Genomic DNA, 27,427 nt, shown 5'->3' with positions numbered 1-27,427 from the left:
ATCTGATCCTAAATTTCAGATTATTTATTTAATCAATGGGTAAGAGATGTTGAAGGCTGGCTCTGTTTCAGCACAAGTCCAGGGACACAACTGGCATAGCTAAAAGACAATTCTCTATGTTTCAGGTATTTACATACAGGGCTTTTGCATCCTGCAGAACAAGGAATTAAAATGTATATATGAATAATTCAGCCTTGCTATCATTGCACCAGAATAGTTTTTTTAGTTGATTGCATGCTATATTTAGAACTTAAACAAGCAGTTAAAGTGCTTCTCATTGAGTCCATCTCCTTGGATGATTAATTATCCTATGTCACGATTTTTTATGGTTAAGAATAGGAAAAGTATAATTAGCGTATTTTGGGATTCAAATACTACCATACACAAAAAACAGTAACAGAAGTGCATATTCTACATTTGTTGGTGCCCTGAAGTAAAAAAGGGTATGTAAATTGAGAATATAAGTAACTACTTATGTAAATTTTTTTTTTCATGTTTTATCAGTTTGTAAGAATGTATTAGAAGTTGAAAAGCAGATAGACAATGAAATAAGCAAAAGAATGCAGAAGCATGCTCCAATTGTTAATATTAAGAACAGGAAATTATTCAGATTTCAGAACCAATTGCTATAGGCCTGTGACATTATCATTTTACTCAAATGGACATTTAAAATGCAAAAAGTTTTGATTCAGGGAGTAAAGTTGGTACAGAAGGCAATTTTTGGTCTCACAAGGTCAGTAAGAAGTCTGAAGAAGGCTGGGTTTAAGATGAACCAACAGCTTCCCTGTGTAAGGCAGATTCTTCCATACTAGCTCGTTTAGTTTAACTCTTGTATGGATTTTTTTTTTTTTAATATGAATGTATTATTACAATTATTTTAGTCCATTTTAATTTAAAACATGTTAAAAATTACCTATTAATATAAAAGTGTACTAATTAGAACCCATGGATTGGGAGAATTAATGGTTTGGGTTTTTTTTTTTCCCCTATTAGCTTTCTAGACTGTGTATCTCACCTTAATTAAAATTAAAACTAATTTATAGATTAATAAATAAAGGTTGTATGGGATGGGAGTCTATTTCAAACCCTTTGCCAGCTTCAACATGTGAAAAATTATAAGGTATTCAAGATTCTTTCTTGAGTTGGTGTACTCACAAAAATATACATACAAAACTTCGGTTTAGTGATTTTTTTTAATACTTAAATAAGAAAAGTATGTTTTTTATGTAATGCAAATTTTCTTAAATGTGTACAAAAAGTTCTTTTTATGATTAGGCAACAGTGATGCTCGTGTTACCTGATTGGTTACCTGATACCTTTTTGTCTAGTTGTACTTAGATAATAAAACCTAGGATAAAAAAACAAAACCCAAACAAAACACTAATGAGATTAGTTATAGTTCTATGCAATAAAATAATAATAAAGTGACCAAATGCACTGTGGCATTCCAGGGCAGTGCTGGTTTTTGTTTGTTTTGTAGCCTTGTCTTTCTTACTCAGTGGCAAATTTAATTAATCTCTTCTTACGTCTCTTTTTGTGCATCTACCCACCAGGTGCCAACGTGCAGAAAGGAAAGCATTTGCAAACTCCACTCCATGCTGCTGCCCAGCATTCTAGTACAGAGATTGTAAACTTACTCCTTGAATTTGGGGCAGACATAAATGCCAAAAATTCAGATTTTGAGAGGCCTGTTGATTTAGCTGCCCCAAGCAGTTTAGTGGAAAGACTGCTGCTCTTCCACGAGGGTAAGTTTTAGCTGTTTATATTTGAAACTGCAACTTGTATTATTAAAAAAACCAAACCCACCTAGAAAAACCCCTAACTTAACAGTCCAAACAACCCATGTTATAGAAGGTAACACTGCTGTATGAAATTAATATATGAGCATTCAAGTAATTTCCTTTCTAACTATAAACATGCTCAGCAATATTTAGCCTCAGGCCAGAACGTATTGACCAATCAGCATCAGAATTTATACAAGCTGAAAAATTATTATCATATGTTTATTGGGTGTTTACTAAAGTAGACATTAAAGCTACATTTTTATTGTTTTTTACAGATCTTGTTAAAAAGAGTATTTAAATTTCAGGTTAAAAATAGATTTCATTTTGGTTAGCTGTCATAATCTTTTTAAATGTGTATTTTATGTGCATATAAAGCAAATTATTATGATTGTGAGCAAAAAGCATAAGAAGTTTAATTTTTTAAATTTTCTTTACCAAGTTTTAAAAACCTGAGAAACAGGAGACGAAAGAGTCTATAGTTCCTCAAACCTCTTAAAGGTCTGTCTGCTTTGGAGAGAGAGAATATTCCAAAGGGAACTGGACTTGTTCAGACTGAACTATGTATAATGTAAAAATAAGCAACAAGAGGATGAAACTATTTCAATAACCATGAGCATCTCTTTAGAGGTGAACTGACAAGTAACACTGATTCATGTTTTCTTCCAAAAAATACCCTGTAATCTGAATGCTACTAATAAAATCCTACTAAAAATTGTATCTTTTCACAAATTTACCAAGACTAGTAGTGTCTTTAAGTTAGAGCAAAGAAAAAAATTACATGGCATTACAAGATACAGCTTTATTGTCCAAAGAAAATAGCATTTTGAAGGAGTGGGAGGCAGAGTGATAAAGACATTATGATTAACTAGTAAGACCACTAAATATGGTCCAGGATCTTGGGGTATTTTTCCTGCTTATTTTTGTTGCAGTGATGCATTGGTAGTGCAGCTGGCAGTGCTGTAGCAGGTCTGTAACTTGTGCTGTGAATAAGCCCAAAACAACAAGTCTCCAATTTTTAAAGTTATTGACATCAGATATTTTTCTGGGAGCTGGTTCTTATTTAAAAAAAAAAACAAACAAACAAAAAAGAAACAAAAAAAAAAAAAAAAAAAAAACAACCAAAAAAACCCACTGACCTTGTCTTGCTTTCTTTAGTATTTCCCTAACTATTATTAAGGTTTAAGCAGCCCCAGTCTTTGAGGGCAGAAAGGCAATGAAGGAAATGGAATGGAGAAAAAGGTCAAATTTGCAAAATGTGAAGTTTTTTCCCTTGTTTTTTTAGAAATCCCATTATTGTGCAAGACTGTTGTAAAACAAAGTGTTGGCTTTAATAATTGTACAATTGAACTCCTTTCTTTATTGTTTGCAGCCACACCATCTTCTCTTTGTCAGCTCTGCCGACTATGTATCCGAAATTACATAGGAAGAGCTAGACTGCATCTTGTTCCACAACTCCAGCTGCCAACAATACTTAAGAATTTCTTACAGTACAGATAACATAGTAATTAATTGTTAGAAACTCAAATATAGCAAGTACATTTTTTTTCTCTCTGTTTATTGTATGTTTTATCTAAGGAACTGCTGGGCGGAAAAAAAAAAAGCCTTTTGCATATTGCTTTAAAAAAATGGTATCTTTGACACCTGGTGTTGGTAATGTAATAGTAATTGGGAGCCATTCAGCAACTAGTGCCAAGGTGCTAATCCAGCTGAATTGAATAAGTGCTGATACTCTGGGACATGATTGTATAACTTTATCTTAACCCTTTATAGCTTTAGTGCTTTAGTGCTGTTAACTTTAACTGTGTTTATGTTTTTAAAATCTGTTTGACACATCTGAACCACAAAGAGTTTCTTCATTATTATTTGTTAAGTTTGTCCATTTGGAGTCAATATTTTATGTATTTTCAAATTTCTGTTGTTCATGTACCTAAAAATACTTGGTAATGGGTGCACTATATGCATTGATAAAAATAAAACAATTAGACATCAATTCTTTTTCTTTATACAGAAAATTCATTAATCACAGTGAGAAAGTTACTTTACTCTTCCTCACTGCCTGTGCTGTGAATTGTAATTAAACTGATGTGAACATAACCTCAGTTTTTTATAGAATTCTGTTTACTGGTACAATTAGTAACTTATTTCTCAAAAAGCCTTACTGCAGAGATACTTTAGATATCCTCTTACAAAACAGAATTATATAGGCACTTCCTGCTTTATCTTTTCACAACAGTGCTGTATCACAAGCATTTAATGGGCATATTAAATAATTATTTGCCTCAGAGAAAGGCATATTTTAATGTGTAGTGTCTGTGAGGTTTCTGAAAGCATATAGTGGAGATGTGGATACTAAATCTTCAAGCTCAAGTTCAGGAGGTGAATACAAGGTTTCAAAAATATCAGTTTTCTGTATCAAGATGGGTACAGCTCATGAAAGGACATTACTTCTCTTACTACCTCTTTTGTAAACGTTTACTCAGCTCCAAAAATCCTATTGCAAATTCCCAGAATACTCCAGCAGGCATTTCCTTGAAAAGGTATTGTTTAACTCTAGTCAGAGATAGAATGGTGACACCTCTAAGAGACATTAGAAAATCCTAAGGCTTTGCTTATGCCCTTGAATTTTTGATGATTGTGATCTGAATAGATTAAAATGCAGCACTCCTCCTTTCCCTCTTCTCATTTGCTGTTCCTTTGAAAACAGATTACTTTCTCAGTGACTGATACTCAATTCCTCCAAACCAAAGCACAGGACACCTGAAAACTTGCCATTTGCCCTTGGTGATTCACCCTCTTCCATTCCTTTTCAGTGACTCCTTTCAGTATTTATGTTTCTACTGGAAAGATGATAAGTGAGGAACTAACTATAGATGAAGCTTTCACAAAGAGGAATGCTTACTCAGTTGCTAAATATTATGCTCCTTATAAAAAATGTAGCTGTCTTGACACTGTTAAATAACCTTAATTTGCTTCTGTTCCCTGCAAAACTCTGGTTAGGGGCCTTTTCTGGAGTCCTTGTAAAGGAAAGTCAAATGCAAATATGAGGAGCTGCTTAGGAGTCCATGATATTCTGAATCTGTACTGGAGTGAGTGTAGTGGTTTTTATTTTCATACAGAAGGTAGCAATTTGTGGTTTTAGGTAGAACACCATTACTTTGTATTACTCTGACAAACAAGCCAACTTTGAACTGCCAAGCCAACCACAGCACTGTTGAACTTCTCCACATAAAATGAGCTCATTTAGAACCTCACCTTCAGGTGTATGCATTGCTTTTCCAGTTTGATTCAGACAAAGTGGCAAAAAAAGCTCTCATGTTTTATACACCTTTATCAGTTGGGAGCAAACATGGCTATTCTGCAAAACACCTGTTCAGAACACAACTAGATAAAGTTAAAAGTTTTGCTGAGAGTCACACCAGAGTCCAGGCCATCTCATTGCAAATAGGTGTGTTCATGCTCTTGTGGCATTTGCAATATTCATTCCTACCACTCTCCTTGATTCCTGCTACCATCCAAAGAGCAAACAAGACCATCTTTGTAGTTTATGGGTATTTGCTACAATTTCTTTTTTTTGTGTACTTATATAGAATAGGAGACTAGTCAAAAGAAACTGGCTTGTGGTAATACCATTACTTCGATCTCAGGCAAGAGGTACTTTTCAACATAAACTTCCATCTTTTGCTAACAGATAATTGTGTGAAAATGGAATTCATTTTGGCAAGCTGAGCCGAGTTGGATGGGGCATTGCTCCTATTAGTATGTGACAGGGACAAACAAAAGAGGGAATGGATGTGGTTGGCCTAGAAGGACTATACACTGGGACAGGTCTCTGGCAGATCAGAGCATACTACTGCCACATACCAAAACACAGGGCAATGAAATACCTGGTGTTAGTGCTTGGTAAAATCCCTTCCAAAAATGATCCCTTATTTAGCCAGAAATGACAGGTTTATTACTGTTCTCATGCTGTCAGGGCCCTATTCCAATGTGGCTTTGATGGGTTGAATTCTTAGTATGAAATAAATGTTGTGTGTTGTGGGTTGGGTTGGTTTAGTCAGATGTATTAAAATGTTAGGAACCAGAATGTGAAGCAAACAGTGACCCAGGTCAGAGCACTGTTTAGGTGCCCTACTACAATAAAGCCCTTACTAAATGAACTGTTATACCAGTTAAAAAGTGTTCCAAGGTATTTTCAGGGAAAAAAAATAGCAGTGTTAATATGTCAGTTCTGGAAAGAAATCCAACAGTGAAATCCTGTAGGCTTGCTGAAAGTATTCCGGAGACCCACAGGAGGTACTGCACTGGCAGGTGAGAAAGCACATGGAGTACAAGGTTCTGCTTGTGCTTCTCCTGGGCCTGTTGGGACGCTCGGCTCTGGCCATGGCCAGTGCAGCATTACTGGCCCAGCCTGGCTGGAGCCCTGCACAGGGTGGAACAAACAGGGCATCATTCCAGCCCACAACATAGGTTTAAAGTGCCAAATCTCCTATCTCAGACTGCAGCTGCCAGTGAAGCTGTCTCTTAAGCTTATAAACATGTCAGTACTGTTGGACAGATTATTTCCATAGAACAATGGATTTGGTTTTGCAGGGATGTTGAACATAAGAGAGATTTTATAGTAATTGGAAAGCACTAGCTGTGTAGCTTCATGTGTTTTTTTCATTTAAATGGAAATATTACTTTTACAGAGGAGTCAAACAGTCTTTTGAAGACAAAGTATTCTTTAATATTAAGGGGGAGATACCTGTATTTGACTTGCTGTACTAGACAATGAAGTTACATATTAGCAAACTGAAATTAAAAATGATGAACCAGTTGACAGTTGCAACCACAGCTGTAACAGCAGACACAATTACAACCTTTTCTGCATATTCCCCTCACTCCCCACTGTACAAACAACTTCAAGGAAAATGCAACCTCATGTTATTCACAATGACTGTTACCTGATGGATCCCAAATATAGAAAATGCCCTTTGACTTATTTTTTGTATTTTCATAAGGAAAGAATTCTTAACCCTCGCTCTGTAATTTAGAGGGAATAGATTTGCCCAAAATTCTATGTTAAGGCACAATTTATATGCAATGCATTGATGCAGTTATACTACATATTTAAGATATTTAAACTGTGAAATATTAGTAAAAATCGTTATGATACAACAAAAGATTTTAAATATAGTAGAATGGCAGTTGAGTCAATGCTTCCGATCCCAATCCTCAGTGATGGGGCTGCATGTTCAGTTCTCGTGTTTGCTCTCCACCTCTGTATCAACAACTTTTACATACCAGGTTGTATGATTTTTGTGCTACAAGACAGATAGTCTTTCATTTGACAGAGACAAGATCAGATACTGACAGATGTAAAATTCATTCAAAAACTATCAATTTTAACTTCTGAAACTGAATTCTTCTTCTGCAAGCTCCATGAAGTAAACAAAGGAAAAACATTGTCAAAGAATACCTGCAGGAAGTAAAAGATTCGGTTCCAGCACCCAAATACATACAAAAATGGAGTTTTTAGGGTACAAAACAGCTGTGTTCCCTCTACCCAATATATTCTTACACCAGAAACCCTGTAATAATACTCTAGAACATTGCCAGAGGGAAATTTTACTATTTTAAAGAGGAGGGAAAAAAAACAACCCAGGATTTTATTTTATTTCTAATCTTCATCCCACCTTTCCAGCATGGTGGCATTGTTATTTCTATAGTTAAATAAGGGCAAGGCTTACCTATACATTGAGGCTTTTTCTGATAGGAAAATAGAGAACTGATACGATTTCCAGTTTTACAACAGTTGCTATAGAAATAATTCTGCCAATTTTAAATTGCAACCTCTTTATATTTCATGTAACTATCAGGAATTTAAATAAATTTTAACATTTATTTTAAAGCAGCAGCAAAAAATGTAAGAACAGATAAAGTAGATTTCTACTTATGTGCCATCAGTTGAGCTAATAAAGAGTATTGTAACCAAGGCATCTTTTCTACAGGTGAGCAATTCTAAGAATTATTAATAAGAATAGTAAATATAATATTTGCCTTATAATTAAATTCCATACTATACACAGCTTTAAATTTTAAATATTTTTAGTTTTCTATTGCCATAACTGTTTTTCCATTTGAGCGCATATTTAGTAAATAAAAATATATATGCTCAAGTACTTTATTCTGGTCTGTCATATTATATGCATGTTTATAACTAATACAAAATGTAAAGAGAAAACAAGCTTTTTAAATGTACATAGCATAGTTAAATTACTTCAATAAATATGCAGTTTGTTCTATACAAAGCCTTTGTTAAAAAAAGCAAAAAAGTTTATAAAGAGTTTTAGCCTCTGGTGAAACTATAATGGGGAATGTTGCCAAATATGATCCTATTAGAAAATACAATTTTGTAATCTAGATAATCTAAATAAATAAATAAAAAATAGATAATCTGAACAAAACATAGATAGTCTAAATAAAACATAAGTGACCTTCTATTTGAACTGCTATTAAAGCACAATTACAAGTAGATGAAAAAAACACCTACTCTTTAAATTTTACTTTTGCTATAGAACCCTGTGTGTAAAAATTAGTTCAAATCAAAAAGGGGGACAGTGTGACACAGCCAAAATATTCCAGTCATTCTAAGAAAAGGCCGGACTTGCTGTCAATAAAGTCATTCTATGATTATATATTTAGAAGAAGGTTTATGGGTTTCACAGTTTGCTATCAATATTTTGGTAATATGTAGACAGTTGCTTACTTTACAAAGCATCTATTCACACAGAGTTGACAAAAATAATTGTCTGATGACAATAGTCTTACTAAAAAAAAATGACATGGCTATATATGAAATTAGGCCTTTTTCTTTGGATTATCAAATAACTTTTTTCTTTGGATTCTCAACAAACATTTGTATAGAAATCCTTTTGTTCTCATTTTAAAATTTTCAAAGTTCAAGTAATTGACCTTCAGGAGGAATCAACTACCACCTCTCTGTCCTTTGACAATCAAGGTTAAATCAGCATTAACTCCCAGAGTATTATTTTAAGCGCTATTAAGTACAGAGCAAACACCTCATCAAAATGGGTTAAGTCGTATTCCTGTTCCTAATGGTGAAAAAGGATTCACTTTGGCCCACATCAAAGCATCATTCAGTGAAATAGCAGATTTTCCATCTTCAAGGAAGTACACAGGACCCTGTAAAGTAAAAATGTTTGGGAAGGGAGAGAAAAGGAAATTATACATTAATTGTGTAAAGGCCACAACAAGAAGCACATTTTATCTCAGAAGAACATAAAAACCTTGTTTAGACCTATCCACTGTATTTTTTTCCCCACTTAAAACTCTGATAACCTTGTTTAGACATATCCACTGTATTTTTTCCCACTTAAAACTCTGATAACAGCTACATATTATGAATTGAGGGCACTTATGTTCCCAAACATTTCATAATATTTTACTTTTTAGTTTGATGTGTGTTGTTGTTATTTTATATATGCTTGTCAATTATTCCAGAGTTAAACTTAGTTTGAATTAGAAACTGAGGTAACAAGCATTTTTCTTCAGAATACTGTCCATATTTCATCATGTCTGTCTATTTCTGCTGATCTGTGCTTTTTCCTACGCACAAAAAAAACCCTCAATATAATGTCTCCATGAATTGCTTGAAAACTGAGTCTACATACAGTCTACAGAATTATTAGAAATATTCACTATGAAAAGGAGAAAGTACTCATTCATGTGATGGAAAAAGAGCTATTTGCTAATTTATTATTTTGACAAAATCTGCTCTCAAAGCTGCAGTTCAATTTCAGTGCTTTATCTTAAAGAGTTATGCTCTCCAAACTTACTATGTAAAGCCTGTAAACCCATACAAGTAGGCTTCCCTGCTTTAGTATTAACTGATTTTGATTGTTGAGCTGATCTGCATGCCTAAAGCCATGACTCCTAGCATATGCTAATCCAGAAATAAGGATCCTGTAGATGACAAGCTGGCGACACCATATTTGCTATTCTTGTTGAATGCACTATAGCACTGGCAGATTTACATGGCTGTTAGCAAATGTTGGGAGTACAGCCATAGACAGAGACCACTGATCTAATCTGGAAGTGTTGAGAGCAAGTTTTCTTAGATTGATGGTGAGCAGTTGAGAATTTTGTTTACCTCAAAAATCCCACTAGCATTTTGTAAACTCCAATTTTTGTCAGAAAACTATCCATCCCTCTTAGTCCCTAAACCACCCTGATAATATTTGGGCTGATGTCTTACACTGGACAGAGGAAACAGACTCAGCGTCACCTAGGAAAGTAAATTCACACTGAGGCATTGTCTGGAGTCAGGAGTAGTGTTTTCAGAATCTTTCCATTTTCTCTTTATTAAAATAACAAGACATGCTAAAGAGGTGTTATGAGGACTAATGAGTATTAATCATAAAACTCAATGTAAATGATGAATAAATATATTTGAATATGTAGTCTTCCAATATCTAGATTTAATCAGTCATGAATTCCAAGTTTTATAGTATGCATTTCCATAGCGATAAAAATCAAAATCAGAAGAACATTAGTATCTGGTTGAAGACAAATAATTTCCTGGCTTTTATTCAAGCTGTGGTGTGGGAGTAGCCAATAAGATGCATGCACTTTGGACACAACATTTGGCAAAGGAAATCTTTCACGTGTAAATTAAAATGTTTTGGATTTGGGAAATGACAACTGTTTGATTGGACAATTCTTTACAAAGCCTTTCTTATATAGCAGATGACACTGCCTGTCACCTTTAACTCTGCTCCTGTGATAACAGGGTAAACCTTTTTCCAGCTAAATGGTGGGAGGGACCTTTGATTTATGGCAACCTCACAAGTAGTCAGTGCTATCAGCAAGAAAGAATACTTCAGCTCTCTGAAACCATACCTGGATCTTTAGCCCTGTCAAACAAGAGGTATGAACATCTGAATGACTGGGAAGATTTGATCCAGTGACACAGTCTGGCCCAACCATTCCTTTCAGAGGCTCCCCCTGCATTCGCGAGAGAAGTACTGAATACAGCGCCCTCTGCGATTCAGACGGCGGGGTGCATGGCAACTCATCCGTAGGCCTAGGAACATAAAAGAAATTTGGTTTTCAACTTGGCTTCCTAATTTGTGTTAGAACTTAAGATGTGCAAAGCAGTGACATTCAGACTTTACAAAGGGAATAAATTTACAATGAAATAGTTAAATACTACTAGTCTTACTCATGGTAATTTTATATATTTCCACCTACTTGTTTGATTGTGTGCAAACTCTCCATGCATCTAATTCCTCAGAAAGCTGTTCAATTTTCAAAGGTACAGATACTTCCCGTCTTTTTAAAAGCTGACTGAAAAGGAATGCAAGTAATTAAAGTCCTAATTAGTCCTAATAATGACTATTTTCTTAGAAGCAAAACATGATAGAGAGTAGTAAAATAAAACTATTTCTGATTGGATATGGAATAACTATGGAAATAAATTAATCCCTCACAATAGACACTATATTAAAATCAGTAATACTCATACAAGTTACAGAAGTATAGCTTTAGATTTAAATTTTATTTTAATTATCCCCATTTACACCTTATTTAATTTGCTGTATTTTTTTTAACTTGAGGCCACTCTATTATGTGTTTTTATTTCTTAATATTGTCAACTTTACTAAAATTAAGGATCCATTTTGCCTGCATGTACCACATATGGTAAAATGCAAGTAGAGAAACATGGTTCAATACATACATTTGGACAGCTGTGTTTCACTTGCAGAAAGCAGTTTCAAAGCCCTTGCAGTGGATGCATTTTTTATTTATCAAAATATAATATAGGGGGCAGTTACTACCTGACCTAATTCCACCATCTTTCCTTTGTATTGGTATATCTTAAAAATGTCCTGCTTAAGCATGTAAATTGTCCACCTTAAGCAGGTAAGTGTCCAGTTTAAGATGGGCCAGAAACTAAAAATCTGTGAGTCTTGAAGATATTGGGCAATCCAAGAATGAAACTTTGAGCGGTATTGTTCTCTGGTTCTTTACATAACAAGTAATTGAAAACCTTACAGCCAAAAGTATCACAGAGTCTCAAAGACTGCTTGTTACTTGTCTAACAATATCCATATCAAAATAGCCCTTCTGTAAAAGCTTGTATTTAATCTTGTTATTTCTTTAGTTCAGAAAAGGAAAAAACAAACCAACAACAAACAAATGCTCCTTTTCCCTTTTCCCAATCCTCTTACCAAGTTTCAGACACGAGGATAGCTAAGAGAAAAGACATGTTTTAATTTTTTTGGGATGGGATGTGAAGAAGTGGGCTCAATGTATGGTATATGTCATAATAAGGACTGAGATTCCTCAGAATTAATGACACAGTATTACCTTGTATACTCATACAGTGCAGGTACAATGCTATTGTACTGTCTTCTCATAGCAAGTAAAGCACCAATGTAACCACACAAAATCAGCAACTCATTCCGAAATCTATAAATGAACAAGTATCAATCGTGAAAAACAGCAAGCATTTGGAAAAACATTAAACAAGCTCATATTCATGTTATAATTTTAAAACCTAATTTATCCATCCACCTTTTGTGGAGAATATATGTTTGCTAATTATGCTTACTTTCTGTGTCATGAACTTGTTAAAACAGACTCCATCTGCTTCATATTGATCTCTAGTATTAAAATTTAAATGGCATATACAACACAATTTTTAAGCACAATCAAATAGAGTTATACAAACAACATCACTCACTTTTAATGTGATGGAACTCTAAATGTAAATAAAACTGCCCCAAATCTTAGTGTAGATTTCAGTTTCACCAAGTTTCCCCAACTTTTTTTCTCCTTTTCATTCTTCACACATATACTTGTGTAGGTACCTAGGCCTAGCTGCAACCATCCATCACAAAGGTGAACCAGAGCTATCCAACTATTTTAGAGTTAATTCTGAGAGTGACAGCCCAACATTCCTTAACACTTTGACATAAAAGCCCACATGATTTGTGATACCACTTCAGCAAACTGAAACCAGAGCTGATCAAAGTGAAGCTCTTCACATAAGACTAATATTGATTCACACATTGTAAATACTCCACAGAGAAAGAAGCAGTAAAATATCTTTTTTTTTTTTCCTTGCTAAACCTTCATAATCTGGGAGAGTTCACATTCTATTCTCCAGACTGGAAACAAACATGCTTGCTGGAATTTGTTTTGTGTCCCTCTTCTGTTAAACAAAAAAAATTATACTAACAGTGTGCATCTATATATATACAATTGGAAAGATTCCTTTAAGGAAAGTCCCACTTTTCTAAGTCAGGAAAATATACTCACTCACTACACTTAGGCAACATTAACTGTTCAGTCCGTATGTAACTTAAAAGATCAAGATATGGAAAGACTGAATCTAAAGTCCAATCTGAGCCACACAGTTGTTCTGTTGAAAAATAAAAAGAAAAATATCTCATGAGGAAAGTTATACAGATGACTTTTGCTTTAAAATTGTCTTCATCCAGCTACCTACCTTTCACATACTGAATGCCAACAGGGAGAGCCTTTTCAGGTTCTGTGCTTAACAGATAGTACTTCATTGTTTCAAATACATCCCCCTCTGCCTGCATTGTCTCTGCCACTCGCATACATTCTTCCACATCAGGAAGATTACACTAGAAAACAAATATTTTGCCAGAAAATTACTGAAATGTTCAAACACTTCTCTAAGATGCTGAGAAATACTGATATTTGCACACAACAATAAGAAAAAATTCTCTCTGAAGGAGTCCTTGAAAGACATACCTGCATATAATGCACATTAAGAAAGTCATCTAGACCAGAGCAACACTGGAAAAGGCTCTGTAACTTTAATTTAAGCAGTTCCAATTTTCATTACTAGTGTTTTTGTGACGTTTTTACTACTGTTTAATAAATGTGCAGTCTGAGTTGCACCCTAAGGGAGTACATCCAAAGCAGACCTTTCTGCTGCTGAAGAGGAAAGGGGGCATTTATGGACATTACAGAAATAAAACAATTCAGACTACAGAAAGCTGATCTGCCAAAACATGATTAGGCTGCACTCTAGTAGGTTATAAATCACACTGACAGGTAATTCTGAAAATCATAAGCTACTTCAGAAAGTAACATGTGTCAGGAAAAGACTGCACCAAGGATAGAAATGAAGAACTAAATTTATTTTACAATACTGAAAATAAAGTCAACAAAGACTAATAGAGGAGAAAAGAATATGTTACATATAAGACGGTAGAGACAAATTCATCCCTGGTTTTATATATCCTTATGTTTTTTGAAGTTAGTAAATAAATCAGTACAAAACCTTATTAGATTCAGGTAAACTCTTTTACATTGTACCTTTTCATGCAGGTCATTTATTTCTGCTATGCATCCAGGATAAAAAGCACATAGTTTTACTAACTGCAGTTTATTATCAGGAATCATCATAAGAAGATCAACTGCTAAATCCCTGCACAAACAAAAGATGACATATTGTTACTCTTGTTGGTTTGTAATAGAAGGAAACAATTTTCTCTTTTACACTCTTTATAAAAGAAGAGTTTACTGAAAAAATATTATTTCCAGAGAAGTGCCAGAAGCAAGCTCAGTCTCTAAGACTATTTTTGCTCAATAAATGAGGCTTAATTATTCATCATATTGGGAAAGTCATTCACTACTTTTCTGTTGCTTTAGTTGGTTGAATTAAACAGCTGTGCAATTCTTAAGCCTCAGAGCCATCTTAAAGTGAAATGGAAGAATATGTGAGCAGGGATTGGAAAGGAGAGTGGGAACCCTCTAACTTGAGAGAAGAAAAGATGATAATGTGGTTCTTTGTCATGAAACCATCCTCAAAATTCCAGGCTTCTAAAGCTTCATGACATCAACATAGGACATTTCTCGGTCATCCAGAATGGCTTGGTGCTCATTTGACATTGAAATAGAGAGATTATATGGGAAAAAAATGTGATACTTATTTTCATCCTTCTCAAAGGAAAACTATTTTAGCAAACTGATATTTCTCACATTTTCCTAAACTTTTTACCATTTGTTACCCTATCCTTCATACAACAAACAGCTGAAAGGAACGTATAATATTAGGAAATTATTTGGATATTGTTCTATTTAAGTTTTAATGACTGGTTATTCTGTGACTCTTCTATTCATCATTTCTCCTGTGAACCTCAAAACTGACTTGCCCCTCTGTAAGGCTAAAAATCCTACTGATTTCCTCTGGATTTTCAGAATATGGTCCTTAGCTTAAAAATGTTCAAGTAAGCTATTATCCATTATTTGCAACTGCTTTCTATCTCACTTTCAAGTATTAATCACAATGAAAAATTTGGACACTTAGAGAAATTTGAAAAGCTTGTGACTTTATTATGAGAAAAATAAGCTTAAACATTCTCCAAAAAAGCAAAATACCTGTATCCAAGTGATGGGAAGCTAAAAGGAAGATATTGAAATAGTATTGAATGAAATTTTGTATTATTTTACAAAAAAAAAATCTGATAGAAAATAATTGAACTACAGCAGCAAATCTAAGGGTCAGGTAACCGACTTCAACAGCAAAAACAAAAAAACAGCTTTCTATTTTATGCCTTCTGACAACATAAAGAAACTCATGCCAAAAGGTCTTTAGAAAATCTGTGATATTACTAATGTGTAATAGCCACTTTTCCAAGTTACAGAAACATTCTTTCAGGATCTAGGATATTTCACAAGTTCTTAAGCTATTTTCAAGATCAGTCACTCATATGTACTAATCTTCATATGGAATTTAAACTTTTTTAAAGTGATTAGAAATTGTCAAAAAACTGAAATCCTACGTTCATTTGAAAAAAAAAAAATTCAAAGAAGATAATGGCCTACAAATTGTGCTAACTGAAATTATTTTTAAGAATCTGGAATTTTTAAGAAACTGGAATGATTTTTAAGAATCAAACTGAAAACACTGTTGAGTATAAAGATCAAAATAAGGTGGCTGAGTTTACAGTATCTCAGGTAAAATATGACTAGCTTTTTCAACAGTAGAAAGTTGCTTTTGACAGTATTTAGGTGTTAAATACAAATAAAAATGTGTCCTTAAACACTCACACATTTTCTCAAGGCTCTATATTTGGGAAAGTGCATGAAAGTTTAGTTTTAAATAATTTTTTTGGCTTTATTTTATATTTTAGAGCATTTCTAAAAACAGCCAACCAAAACCCAAGCAACATTCCACCAGTAACTGATTTCTTTATGAATCCATCAGGATCCTTCCGGTATTCCTTTTGCTGTCTACAATAAAGTGCTTTGCTACAGTGAATTGTTTCTAACTGATGGATATCCCTAAGCATAACAACCAGTAAAAATAAAAAGGGAGCCCTTCAAATATCAGAGACCCTTGAACTCCAGCTTCCCTATATGTGATCTTATGAGTGCAGTTAACCAAGGGGATTATGCTGTGAGAAAATCTCTTTATTACAAAACAAAGAGATTCATGAATCTCTGATATTTTCCTACAGAATATAAAAAATATGCTGCAATGGCTGCAAATCAGAATCCAGGATTGCAAAGTGTTTAGTACAATGTGTGAAACCCATTGAAAAATCCAGATGTATACTTGGGCAATATGCAGTATACCATTTAAAATTTTTATCACTTATAGACTTTATCACCATGTAGACTTCAGTGTACACATACTGTAAGTTTACATGAATGCCATACCATTATAAGCTTTAATTACAGCCCTGAGATCAGAACAAGCTTTTGTTATGGATCTGGAAAAAAATATACACTGTTTTTTTAACTCCACATCCAGTGCTTCCTATTGGAGGCTACATAAAAATCACCCTTAACAATGAAGGAGCTTCAGACACCTTAAAAGCTGCAGATGGGGTTGCCAAAACAACCCTATTAAGACTGGTGCAATGCAGACATGCAAAACCACTGCAAAATGAAAGCAGCAAGTCACCAGTTTCTTATTTTATCTTTTTCTACAATGCTTCATTATCTAATGAAAGCTAAATGTTCTGTAGAGAGGAGTTTCTCCCAGGCTACCTCTAGATACATTAGCAAATACTAACTGTAGAGAAAAAATGATCTTTAAGTGTTTAAGTACACATTTTCTGTGAAATGTTGATTACAAACTAGTTATACAGCTGCCAAATACATCTTAGAAGGGTTTTCTGCTTTTTCATTGTTAGATAAAAAACAAGAAGTTGTATTCTTCCAAGTAAAACCGTTACAATGAGGAAAAGAAAATTTACCACAAAAGGCTTCCCCTATATGCAAGAGAGAAGTTACTTCTGCAGAATTAAATAGAATCCTGTTTCATCCTTAAATCTTTGCAGGAGTCTTGTGTTCCTAACAGCATTAAAAGACAATTCCTCAGACTCACAGTTTTATATTTTTCAATCAAGTACTTAAAAATCATTTCACATATCCTTGAGCTCTTCCTTTTGACTTTTTAACTCAGTTCTAGCCTTACTTTTTTTGATCCAGTTCTTTTTACTCAGTACAAACTAGAACTTCATAAGCTACCTATTGCCCAAGTAGCTAGGGTTTTTTTCAGTAGGTTTCATACTCTGACAATGACTCCTCTCTCATTTACAATGCATACATAATATATTTTGAGATTAAAACAGAACATTTGCATGCCTTGTACTTCAAAGGTCTAATATAGCAATTCTTATTCAAGCAGCAATTTTTATTCTCCCTTTCTATGGTGGTTTGATCTCTACAAAAGTTTCACAATGAAACACCTTGATTGCTTTATCAGGGAGAAAATTTAAAAAATCTTATTTGGATTAAGAAATTCTTACCATGTTATTACTGCCATACATTTTCTTGCTAGTAATTCTAGGGCATAATGTGTTGCTTGTGCTGCACTTTCTCCCAAGACAGTACCCACACTGATTGCCAGCTCCAGTTCATTTCCACGAATCAGGTTTGCCATTGCAAGCTTGCTCAATGAAAAAATGATATCATTAAGGGACATGAGCAGTTTTGGGCACTCATCATGTTGAACATATTTTATTCACTTATGACACTTTTTACAGAAGGACAAAATATGCAATAGTTAAACTCAATTATATATATTTTGGGTCTCTTGAGTGAGTAAATAATTATGCACCATGTGTTAATGTGTTTTTAAACAACCAAATAGATTTCCTTTAGCAGAATCTTCCTTTATTCAACTACAGAGATCACACAAATACAATAACTAAAATACATACTAGGAATCCTGTCTAATCTTAAGGACACTAGCATTCAGAGTGTGTAATTTCAATGAAAGGAGACTCAAAAACCCCAGAAAACAGGAAAGATTGTCCTGTTCTTACTCTCTCTGAGCATAATCACTGATAGCCATAGCAGAATGTCAAACCATATGAGACTACTATACAACAACTTCAAATATGCCTATTTAGAAATACAGGAGTTAACTGATTCTCAGTTTCTCTCAGAATAGCTCATTGGGATGGAATTATATTTATTTGGGGGGATAGAGGAGGAAAAACATGTTAATTCAGCAATAACAAAATCCAGATAAAATGAGGAAAAGAAACAATTTGTAAAACTACAAGCAAATAAAAAACATAATAAAATGTTTCCTACATGTCAGTTCTATTTTTCTACTGAGGGGTGGGGTGTTTTTTTTCCTATATACTTCTTAATTTAGACTGCAGATTTGTCAAGGTGGATGAGTGCATCTTTTTTAGCACAATAACTTCCAGTTCTGAATGGGTATTTTGGGTCATCATAAACAGTAACACTTAGATGTATATATCTAAGATACTTAAGTATCTTATATTGTTTAATATAACAAGATATTGTAAATAAAATTCAGCAGCAACATGTTACCTTCTGTGCATGAGAGAAACCTTGAATTTAATAGAATCAAGGTAGTTCTGCTACTAACTTTAATAATAAAACTACCTAATTCTCCATAAATATAAAAAAAATCAAATGCCAAATACAATTTTAGAATGTGATACATACATTTTAAAAAATGTGTAGAGATGTAGAAAGGAAGTAAATGTTGGCTTTTTCATCATTAAAGAAAAAAAAAATTACCTCTATATTTTCAACAGCCAGATGACAACATGCTGCCAGCACTGCGCGGCCATCCTGGAAATACCAATCTGCCAGTTCTTTACTGACCTTCTGCAGGAGTCTGCAAGAACAAAAAATGAATTCTGCAAGGTCACTTCAAGGCTGGAGTGCCTTGGGTCTTAATTTATGTAAAATTCACCACATTTTTTTCTGTACCCTAAAAGTTGCTATATTTGGCTCACAGATAATGACACTAGTAGCTTGAAAAATGCAATCTGTTTGAGCTTCATCCACTACTTGTGTTGGTGTATACTGAGGTGGGTCAGTTTCCCATAGTTTTCCATCAGTAGGAAATGTCTCTTCAGATTGACAGAAGGAAAATCAAATATTTGGATATCTAATGTGTACCTGTAAACTTGATACTAGTACTTCTCTAATTGCTCAAAAACTGCTCATGTAAATGAAGTAACTACACAGCCTCCAAACTGTTTTTGTTACTACAACTATAACTTGATAATGTAATTCAGGTTTTTGAGTGCTGTTCTAGACAATGAGAGGTGCATATTTGGGGTTTTTTTATGAGCATGGACAATGAGAATCATAGAATCATAAAATGGCTTGCGTTGGAAGGGACCTTAGAGATCATTCTGTTCCAAGCATCCTGCCATGGGCAGGGATACCTTCCCCTAGACTCGGTTACTCAAAGTCACATCCAACCTGACCTTGAATACTTCCAGAGATGGGGCAGCCACAGCTTCTCTGGGCAACCTGTTCCAATGCCTCACAGTAAAGAATTTTTTCCTAATATCTAATCTAAACCTACTCTCTTAGGTTGATTTTATTTTATGTTATCAGAACCTTCACTGGTGACAAACAGCAAAGTTTCTGGAGGAGATTATGTGTTATACCAGGGGATCATAGACACTTGTTAATCTAAATCTACTCACCAGAAGTTCTCAGTTAATATGCTATATATTTTAGTGCACAGGAATGCATCTTACATATTGAGCAAGTGAAAAGGACGTTTATAATTACAATACACACATATGAAAAATCCATTTTGTGCCAGGAGGCACAATAGGGGAATTAGTGTAGCATCAGGTAGTTAGTAACTCTACTAAGTACTAGAAGATGCAATACTTTGTTGAACTCTACATTGCTGATGCCAAATTAAACCACTATGCTTTGTCACCCTTAATGACTTTACACTCTGCAGTAAAATGAGGTTTATAGTTATAAACTAGAACAACTTACTCATTATAATCATCCGTATTGTTTCCACCAGAATTTGAAGTTCCACTTGTTGTGGAGAGTGGTAACATCTGTATATTTCCTTCACAAGCTGCCTGGAAATGAATAAAATATAGATTAATTAATGCAGAATACAAACTGAAGATGAAATGAAATTTTTCTATAACAATAAAAATAATCTAAGATATATAAAGAACTTTCTAAATCCCAGTTATAACAAAGAAAATGTTTGAATGTTTAAACTAATGAACTTATTCATAGCTAAGATTTAGCTAGCTAGTTTTATCTAGCCATACAAGAATTCTACCATAGCAAAAGGCTTCTTCCTTCCTATGCATTTGTGCCAGATTCTTCAGCATTTGGATATAATAGATGGTGAAGGCTACAAGCTTGATTTTTACACCCCAAGGAGCAAGCAGCTCTGAGGGAAGAATGAAGTCCACAGATACTTCTCAGCAGGTATACCAGCAAATCTGGAAAGATTTGGCATATAGTGGCTTACAGTAAACTTTTCTTTGTATCTGACAATAATTTATTTCTAACATTAAATACAAAGAGATCAGTGTGGGTTAAAATGAAATCAGCTGACAAAGTGGTGGTTGGTCAAGGGTTGAACTCAGTGATTTCAGAGATCTTTTCCAACCTAATTGATTCTGTGATTTTTTTTTTTTTTTTAATTCTTTCACATGCTTTAAGATGTAGCTGGGATAACAGCCTTAAACTTCAGGCCTCAGTTACAAGGGAAGGTAAATCCTGGCATTTTGTTGCTCATTATTATCTTATTAAACCTTTGAGACAAAGACTATTCTATGAATTGTAGTAGCTCTGCAATACCTCTCTTACATGAAAAATTAAGATCTTTATGGAGCTTTAACTTGCTTTAAAGTTCAAACACTATAGTTTGAACTATAGTTCAAAACAATCTAAGCATGTGTCAATGTTACATTCTGTACATTATTCAGCTATTTAGCTAAAATATAAAGATGATTTCTCAATAGAAATTCAAGAGAAATCAAATCCCACATGAATTTGACATTAAGGGTAATACCAGCTGTTGAAAATCAGGTTCCATTTCAATTGAAATTGAACACATCAGTTTCATTAGGGTCATTTGATTGCAGTTTAGAAGAATCAGGCTTTAAATCTGCAAACATGAGGTAACTCCTTCTTATGATTTCTGTATAAAAACTGGTCAATACCACGTGGAAGTAAAGACTAGGGCATCATTATTCAGCTATTTTGCCTTTTAAATATGCCTTTTAAATATTCTGACTTACAAGCTAAGAGCTAAATACATCTCCCACACTGGTATATATACTGGTAGTAATACCTGTGCAACAAGTAGAGCCTCTTTAAGCTGACCTCTTGAAGTAAAGAAAGAAACCAGTTTCTTCACATCTCCAGTAGCTATACAGTATGGGATGACATCATCATTTTCTTCCTGAATTAACTGATCAGCTCTCCTAATTAAACAAATGAATAAATAAACAAGAAAGAACCATATATATGAACAATCACCAAACTTAACTACATGGGATAGCTGTTGAGTGAAGCCGAATAAAGTTCACTGAAACCATCTGCCTTTCCAGACTTACAAACTGTGAATACTGCCCCTAAAGAGTTTATAAAGTTGCAATTTATGTTCAACCCTTTGATTCTTGTACACAGAGTTATTGTTGAAATCCTCCACAGTTCTATCCCAAAGCTTACTGAACAAAAAGTAACATCACTAGAATGCTGTAACAAGAATATCTGGTAATAGTATCCATCCTTCCTACTTGTCTGTGTCCTTTTATGAACTGAAGCTACAATTTGCCATCCCATTTTAATTAACTTACCTTTGCATTAACTTCCTCCAATATTTCATTGATACACCAGGTGCAACCGAGAGAGCTTTGTCCCACTAGAAGAAAGCAGTAATACAATTAACTTGATAATTTTCATTTGAGAAGCAACCATATTTTAAACTAGTGTAACTTTTCTTCCATTAAAAATATATTTCTCAAGAGTTAAATAAGGAATGATTTATGCTTTACACTGCATATGTTAAAAATAAGTGGGACAATATTACTTTTTTGGGGACTTGTGACCCATTCATTGCCTCCCCATCTTTGCTAGGGTAGCTGGTTTTCAGAAACCTTCGTATTTTTTTTATTCTTCAATAGTGTTCTGATATTTTACCTCTCCAAGTTCTACCATTAGCTCACAATATCGCTGAATTTGTCCTAATCTTAAATGTATTTCTGCAGCTTCTTTGAGTCTTTCTTCTTTGCTTGGTGCACCAATACCACCTCCAAATTTAGACATCTTTACTGTTGTCAGTTCTTGTGCCTTGGACTGAGGAAAAAAAAAAAAAAAAGATTTAGAAGTTTTCTGTAATGAAAAAAGTTTCCTTAAGAATGAACTATTGCTAAATATTACAGCAGAATATAAAGGTTACAATTTAAGAAAAAAATTCTTTAGCAAAAAGGCTAATTGAAGGAGATTTCAATGAGATTACAGTGAACCGTATTTATGCTGTTAAAGTAAATGTGTTAGTATTTTATGGTTCATATACATTTTCATTTATTATCTTCCTATAATAAATTATTTTTTTTTATTGTCATATATAATAATCATTCATCCAGATGTCCCTCATAAAAATCTTGATATTTTGAAACTTAAAAAAAAAATTGTGAACATAAACCATACAGGGCTGAAAATTGTACATATTACCATTATAATAATGTCCACACAAAGGAGTAACAAAGACATTAGGCTTAACTGTTAGACAATAAGCTCTGTGATCTGACCTGTCATGCCCCATTAACCTTATGGCCAAAAAATTATTTATATTCCCAACTTCTGCAATTTTTATATTAGTTGGGAAAATAAGACTAAATTTCTTCATCTGGCAGAGTCTGAGAAACAGGCAGCAACAGAATTATATGTACAGGCTAAAAAAAAAACCAACACAGGGAGATTCCCATTTCAAGAATTCTCAGTTGAATTCTATCATCAAAGCACAATGATGGCTTTTGGTTATTCATGACTTTGCAGTACCATATATGGAAGATGGAGAACAAATTTTGAACATTCTTCACCAAAGTAAACTGCCATGTAGACCAATGACAGCTCCCAAGAATCTGTTTTTTTTTTTTTTTATACATACTATAATATTTTTTTTCCTCAGCAACTCTATATTTTTTTATTATTTACATGCTGAAGTCTCCAATGCATCCTCTCTGTGTACTAAAAACAGAAAAAACAGAGCTGCTCTACATCCTTACTTCATCCTGAAATGTATAGGTGCTGCAGCGCCATTATTTAGTTTCCTAAGGAAAAGAGAGTATTAGCAGTCCTTAACAAGCAGTCAGCATTACCCTACCCCTTACTTTCTCTTAAAGCTTTCAAACAAGATTGTGTCAGCAAGAAGGGGAAAAAAAGCTTTTAATTAAAGTGAACACTTAATCCGGTGTTTGAATGACCAGCAATTACTGTAGTTACTCTAGGTCACTGGAGTTACAAATGCATAAAATCATTTTGCAGGGGTAAACAGACTGCTGGCAATGCAGAAGTCAATATTTAATGTCTTCTCAGGCTAACTGGCTGAAAAAACTGGTTTTTTTGGACACATGGACACCCAAACAGAGCTTCATAGGATTAGCAGAGCAGCTGCTATTATTACAGTTAACAACACTAATAAACTTTAATCACTTGAGAGTCATAAGGAACATAGGACACTCTAAAAGAGCCTGTGATTTTACAAAAGAGACAGCATGTAACAGCAAACAACAGGTGATACCTGGCAAGTATTAGCCCTGGGGCTGGAAAGTGCATTCCCTGATTCATACCAGTAGATCATCTTTCCTCTATTTACAATCCAATCATTAGAATATGGGATTCTTTAGTACTCCTACGAACTTCCTGACAGAATGATGAATCTTCATATTCTACACAAAGTGTGTATCTGGTTGCATATTCATAAATGCAGCTACTAATAAATTTATGGCCTAGTACTTGATTTTCCTTTTCTCATCCAAGTCACTCAAGCTGCATATCTGCATTAAGGACAGTTTCTTGCCATTCCTTCTTCTAGAGAGCTACAGAACATATTTCTGCTGACCCTTCCTCATTTTCAGACATTAATTCCTCTATCTGTGCATCTGAACATAGCTACACACTTCATGTTTATACAAATAAATAATTTGACTTTACTGGACATAGAAATACAGTGTATATAAAAGGCAAGGCAAATCACTTCATAACTGAAACTGTAGTGATAATTCCTTGCAATTGCTTTTGTTTTGAAAAATGCTTTTCTAGTTAATAACTGTAACCTAGGATTTTAACACTAAGTATGGATGATACTATGTACAGCTAGATACTATTGTAAGACTAGTATTGCAGTGAAGAACTGGTATTACACAAATATCTTTGGATGAAGTTGTGAGCTTTTGTAAAGCATTGAATGTTATTTTTAAATAGTGAAATACTATATGGACTAACAACCATTTTCACATACTGTTTGTGCTTCACTTACCAGTCTAAATCTAATGAGGTGTTTCATATGCATAATTCCTTTGCAGTAGTTTTGTGGAAGCAAACTGTCATCCTGTCCCTTTATTACAGCAACCAAATCCCATAAATTTTTGCTGCCTCCTGGAGGCTAAAATTGTTAGGGAAGAGTTTTATTACAGTTATGTTCAAGAGAGAAACAACTTCTAAAGATATTGGAAAACATTCATCAGTCAACTCCAAGAAATACAATTTCAGACAATTTCAATATTAGAACCTTTATTATGCAAACATGAGTTAGTTCAAGAGACTACAAGTCCTTCAGTCTTCTTGAAGGCTGTAAAGATACAGTGAGATCGATGAACGTACTAGGGTATGTGTGGACATAGCTGAGGGCTCATAGCTGAGCCATTAGTTTTCCCTTTTGCTCTCAAATAAATACAAGCTATCTTGTGTCTCCTGCTGGCACAAACCAACAGTCAGCTGCTGCCATGCAGGAGCTCACCCAGGACTTGTTTACTACTTTCTGTAAAACAAAGGCATGGGCCAAGTAGAAAAGGGCTTCAAGGATTTAATGTCACAATCTGGTTTACTATCTTAATAGTAAATTTTAAAATAGACACATATAGTATAACAGTATATGCACAAAATAATTTTTTAAAATAAATTTTAAGCATTTCTATTGGTCTAGCCTTTGAATCAACCCTTCTGTAGAAACAGGACAACAGTTTAACACTGAATAACTCTAGAAGAGAGTGAGTATTCAAAAGCTTAAAAAAATCATTAAACCTTTGACCTAAAGAAGCTTTTCTAAGAATAACAGGATCATGAGTTTAGAAGTCCAATTATTTCTGAGCTGGTAAAAAGCATAAAATCCTACTAGGGAAACCTCACCCCCCCCCTCCCCAAAAAAAAAAAAAAAGACTACTCTCTCTTTTTTCTGTCCACTAAAACTCTTATTAGACTCCTCATTGTTTAGCACAATACCTAATTTCTGGACTCAAAAAGCACTGACCATACCTGATCAAAAAAGCTTTTGTTCTTGGAAAATTAAAGTATTCTTAAAATAGTTTTACTGTCAAATCAACAACGGAAATCAAAATTTATAACTTCTGTAAAACAAGGAATTCCATAAATATATTTTTAACAAAAGAGAAAATGTCTAAGTTTGAAATTGAGAAATATTGTTTCATCATTTCTAAATTATACACTTCAATGTAGCTAGAACTCAAACCAAATATTTTGGATGAAAGATCAGTGTTTTGATTTCAATTACAACACTGTTTGACACAAGTTCCAGTAGTAATAGAACCTGTAGTTCCAAGTAATTTTGTCCTTGTCGTACCTCAAGTGCAGCTCCTATTCAGGTAAGAACTCGCAGGATTCAATATTTTTTAACTCATTTGCACTGACAGGCTGCAATGATTTATAGAAAACATTACTATGCAATGGAGAAAAGTCAATAGATGGATACTGAGGCACAGGTCATCTGGATCTACAGTTCCTAAAGCATAAAGAGCAGTTTGGGCACAGACACTGGGGCAGTTCAAAACTTATCAGTAATGAGGGTATTCTTTTAAAAACTCTAATGCAGTTTGATTAAACACATAATTTAATTTTCTTCAATAGCAAATTGCTGTCAAATTAACCTTTCCTATAGAAAATAATATTATTTCACTAATTTAACTTTGCAAAAAGCTGGTTTCTTTTTTGCAATGCTAAATTAGTGAAATTTGTTTTTCACAACTGACAAACAATTCAATCATGGACATTTTTATATGCCGACCTGTTAAGAAATGAACTTACTTCTGCCTATTTTCTAAGTTCCCTTCAAGAAAGAGAGAAAAAAATGGTAGAGAAAAAAAGAAATCTCAATTTTGGAGATTGACTTCAGAAAAGAAAGTCATGCACATTGACAACATCCTTAATTTGAAGAATACTTACTGAAAAAAATTCTGAAAACCACCTTAGTTTTTTTCCTTGAGGACTTCCTGACAATTTTTCCAATTCTTGTTTAATATCCCTGGAAACTTTACCACACAGCAAAGGAGGAGCTCCACACTCCACAGCGCGATCTAACACACACAAAGATTTATATATGAAATTAAACCAAAAAGGAATAGGAAGATGAACATAAAGAAAATTAAAACAATGGCTTATGTGATTTGCTTACCTGTATTGCCAATAATGTCATCCCAACATCTGTCTGTTAAGATATTTATTTGTAGAGGGTTTATAAGAGGTGTCAATGACCAGAGTCTCACAGTGGAATCACGAGAGCAAGATGCCATAGTAAATGGACGACTAGGATGACACGTTAATCCTAGTAGAGGGGATATTTAAAAGTGTAGTCAAATAAGTTTATCTAATAACCTGTTTGATTAAATTACTTTATAAATTTTAAAACATATTAGAATGCATTTCAATACAGAAATAAAATTTGAAAGATATTACCATATACATCTGCACCATGATCATAAACTGTGTCTAAACATGTTCCATCTCTTGTGTCCCAGACTCGAATTGTATAGTCCCAACTGCCAGATATTAGAAGGTAAGGAATTTCAGGATTCCACATCAGTCCACGTACTGGAGCTGTATGTCCACTAAGAACATTTATACAAGCATCTTGTGTATAATCCCATATCCGAACGGTACTGAAACAGGATAAAAGAGAACAATCTGCATCAAATCACCTATTGAAATATAATTATGTCCCTAGTTCAGCAATATTTTAAGCTTCAAATTTATCAGAATATTTATTTGCATCAAAACAGGAGTCAAAGAGTTGTAGTGAAAAGGGCTAAATCTGGCTGGCGACTGGTCAGCAGCAATGCTCCTCAAGGTTCAATTCTAGGGCC

At 34.0% G+C, this 27,427-nt stretch overlaps 2 protein-coding genes across 20 annotated transcripts in view; one reads left to right on the top strand and one right to left on the bottom strand.

The window, feature by feature from the left end:
* The window catches only part of ASB5 (ankyrin repeat and SOCS box containing 5), a 40,728-nt gene extending 36,850 nt beyond the window's left edge, over positions 1-3,878 (top strand). For all 13 annotated transcript variants that reach the window (XM_053974930.1, XM_053974935.1, XM_053974928.1 and 10 more), the window contains 2 exons: positions 1,554-1,745; positions 3,154-3,878. In XM_053974930.1, the coding sequence (XP_053830905.1) occupies positions 1,554-1,745; positions 3,154-3,281 (320 nt within the window). In that variant the 3' untranslated portion in view covers positions 3,282-3,878. The remainder of the gene's footprint in view (positions 1-1,553; positions 1,746-3,153) is intronic.
* WDR17 (WD repeat domain 17) overlaps positions 124-27,427 on the bottom strand; it is a 65,822-nt gene continuing 38,518 nt past the window's right edge. For 5 of the 7 annotated variants that reach the window (XM_053974921.1, XM_053974922.1, XM_053974917.1 and 2 more), the window contains 19 exons: positions 27,021-27,223; positions 26,740-26,889; positions 26,511-26,641; positions 24,592-24,717; positions 22,251-22,406; positions 21,908-21,972; positions 21,400-21,532; positions 20,073-20,164; positions 18,840-18,939; positions 17,588-17,727; positions 15,207-15,227; positions 14,142-14,253; positions 13,300-13,441; positions 13,110-13,212; positions 12,156-12,257; positions 11,037-11,132; positions 10,686-10,869; positions 8,846-8,969; positions 6,488-7,242 (listed from right to left, as the gene is read on the bottom strand). In XM_053974921.1, coding sequence (XP_053830896.1) covers positions 8,850-8,969; positions 10,686-10,869; positions 11,037-11,132; positions 12,156-12,257; positions 13,110-13,212; positions 13,300-13,441; positions 14,142-14,253; positions 15,207-15,227; positions 17,588-17,727; positions 18,840-18,939; positions 20,073-20,164; positions 21,400-21,532; positions 21,908-21,972; positions 22,251-22,406; positions 24,592-24,717; positions 26,511-26,641; positions 26,740-26,889; positions 27,021-27,223 — 2,176 coding nt within the window. In that variant the 3' untranslated portion in view covers positions 6,488-7,242; positions 8,846-8,849. Of the gene's footprint in view, positions 152-6,487; positions 7,243-8,845; positions 8,970-10,685; positions 10,870-11,036; positions 11,133-12,155; positions 12,258-13,109; positions 13,213-13,299; positions 13,442-14,141; positions 14,254-15,206; positions 15,228-17,587; positions 17,728-18,839; positions 18,940-20,072; positions 20,165-21,399; positions 21,533-21,907; positions 21,973-22,250; positions 22,407-24,591; positions 24,718-26,510; positions 26,642-26,739; positions 26,890-27,020; positions 27,224-27,427 lie in introns of those variants that run through there. The other 2 variants (XM_053974918.1, XM_053974919.1) reach the window with 2 other exon arrangements.

The sequence above is a fragment of the Vidua macroura genome, chromosome 4 (assembly GCF_024509145.1).
Source record: "Vidua macroura isolate BioBank_ID:100142 chromosome 4, ASM2450914v1, whole genome shotgun sequence".
NCBI classification, from domain to species: Eukaryota; Metazoa; Chordata; class Aves; order Passeriformes; family Viduidae; genus Vidua; species Vidua macroura.
Note: the sequence above shows the minus strand (reverse complement) of the source record. Positions and strands in the feature narration are given on the sequence as shown.